This window comes from Mizuhopecten yessoensis, unplaced genomic scaffold (assembly GCF_002113885.1).
Source record: "Mizuhopecten yessoensis strain PY_sf001 unplaced genomic scaffold, ASM211388v2 scaffold923, whole genome shotgun sequence".
NCBI classification, from domain to species: Eukaryota; Metazoa; Mollusca; class Bivalvia; order Pectinida; family Pectinidae; genus Mizuhopecten; species Mizuhopecten yessoensis.
Window position 1 is genome coordinate 1,202,840 of NW_018403789.1, and position 1,564 is coordinate 1,204,403.

At 44.6% G+C, this 1,564-nt stretch overlaps 1 protein-coding gene across 1 annotated transcript; it reads left to right on the plus strand.

The window, feature by feature from the left end:
- Positions 1–271: 271 nt before the first annotated feature.
- On the plus strand, positions 272–1,191 carry LOC110455569 (uncharacterized mitochondrial protein AtMg00860-like). The gene is made up of 2 exons (XM_021505757.1): positions 272–415; positions 856–1,191. The coding sequence occupies exons 1-2, from the start codon at positions 272–274 to the stop codon at positions 1,189–1,191; spliced, it is 480 nt and encodes a 159-aa protein (XP_021361432.1).
- Positions 1,192–1,564: the final 373 nt, after the last annotated feature.

Below are 1,564 nucleotides of genomic sequence, written 5' to 3' on the forward strand. Positions count from 1 at the left end.
TTATCGTGTAAATAGAGACGGGAAGATAAAAACTCTTCACTTAAATTTGTTGAAGAAATACGTGGATGCTAAAGACAAAGCAACGCATGATGTTGGAGTAATCCTCTCGTGTGTGATGACGACAGTGATCCACGATAGTGATCAGGAAATTGAGACAGATACAGGCAAAGAATTGGAAGAAATGCCAAGAAGAGTGGGAAGCGAAGATTTTCAGAATGTGGAGATATCGGAGGAACTTTCAGAGGATCAGTAACACGATGTCAGGGATATCATGGAGAAGTATGAAGATGTGTTTACAGACCAACCAGGAAGGACGAACCTGGCGGAACATGATATTCACACTACAACGAATGACCCAGTACGGATAAAGTCGTACCCATTACCGTATAATACGAAGGAGGTTATCAAAGAGGAAGTAAAGAACATGCTCCATATGGAAGTCATCGAACCGTCGACATCCCCATATTCGGCACCTGTGTGATGATGAAGAAGAAAGATGGGAGTAATCGATTCTGCATCGGTTTTCGTGGATTGAATCGCGTGACAATCTTCGATGCTGAACCAATGCCAAACGCGGATGAGAGTACTGCACGAAGCTGGACGTCAGCAAGGGTTATTGGCAAGTTATAAGCAAACGCTAAGGAGATGACTGCTTTTGCAACCCCACTAGGACTTTTCCAATTTCGGGTCATGCCCTTTGGATTGGTTAATGCACCGGCAACTTTCAGCAGATTGATGAGGAAGCTGTTGGTTGGTATGGAGAAGTTTGATAACTTCATTGATGATATTCTTATCTATACCAATTCATTGGAGGAACACATGGAAGTGCTTCGATAATTGTTCTCACGGCTACAGAAGGCAGCTCTCACTGTTAAGCCCAGCAAATGTTCCTTCGGATTTGGGAGTTTACCGTGCTTAGGACATGTTGTAGGATCGAAGCGTCTGCAGATGGACCAGGCAAAGGTAAAGGCGATCCGTCAAGCACCCAAACCGACGACAAAGCAGCAAGTAAGATCTTTCTTGGGACAACTTGCAGGCTTTTATCGCAGGTTCATTCCGAACTTTGCAGCGATCGCTGTTCCTCTCACAGACCTTACCAAGAAGGGTAGTGCTAATCATGTGCAGTGGGAAGACAGCCATGAGCGGGCATATACCACCCTGAAGAAAATGCTGATTGCAGAGCCTGTTTAAAAGTTTTCGGATTTAAACCAAGAATTCATCATTCGCACGGACGCATCGGACACAGGTCTTGGTGCGGCTTTGTTGCAGGTGGAGGATGGAATAAAGATGCATGTAGCGTATGCAAGCAGAAAACTTCTACTCCGCCAAAAGAATTAGACCATCATCGAGAAGGAATGTTTGGGAATCTACTGGGGAATTCAGAAGTATGAAGTGTACATCTACGGACGGGAACTCGTTCTGGAAACGGATCACCAGCCACTGACATATATTCATAGATCAAAAACAGCAAACGCAAGACTAATGAGGTGGGCGTTGCTATTGCAACCCTAAATATTTAGAATTCAGGCAATCAAAGCAGTCGACAACGTGGGAGCGGACAATT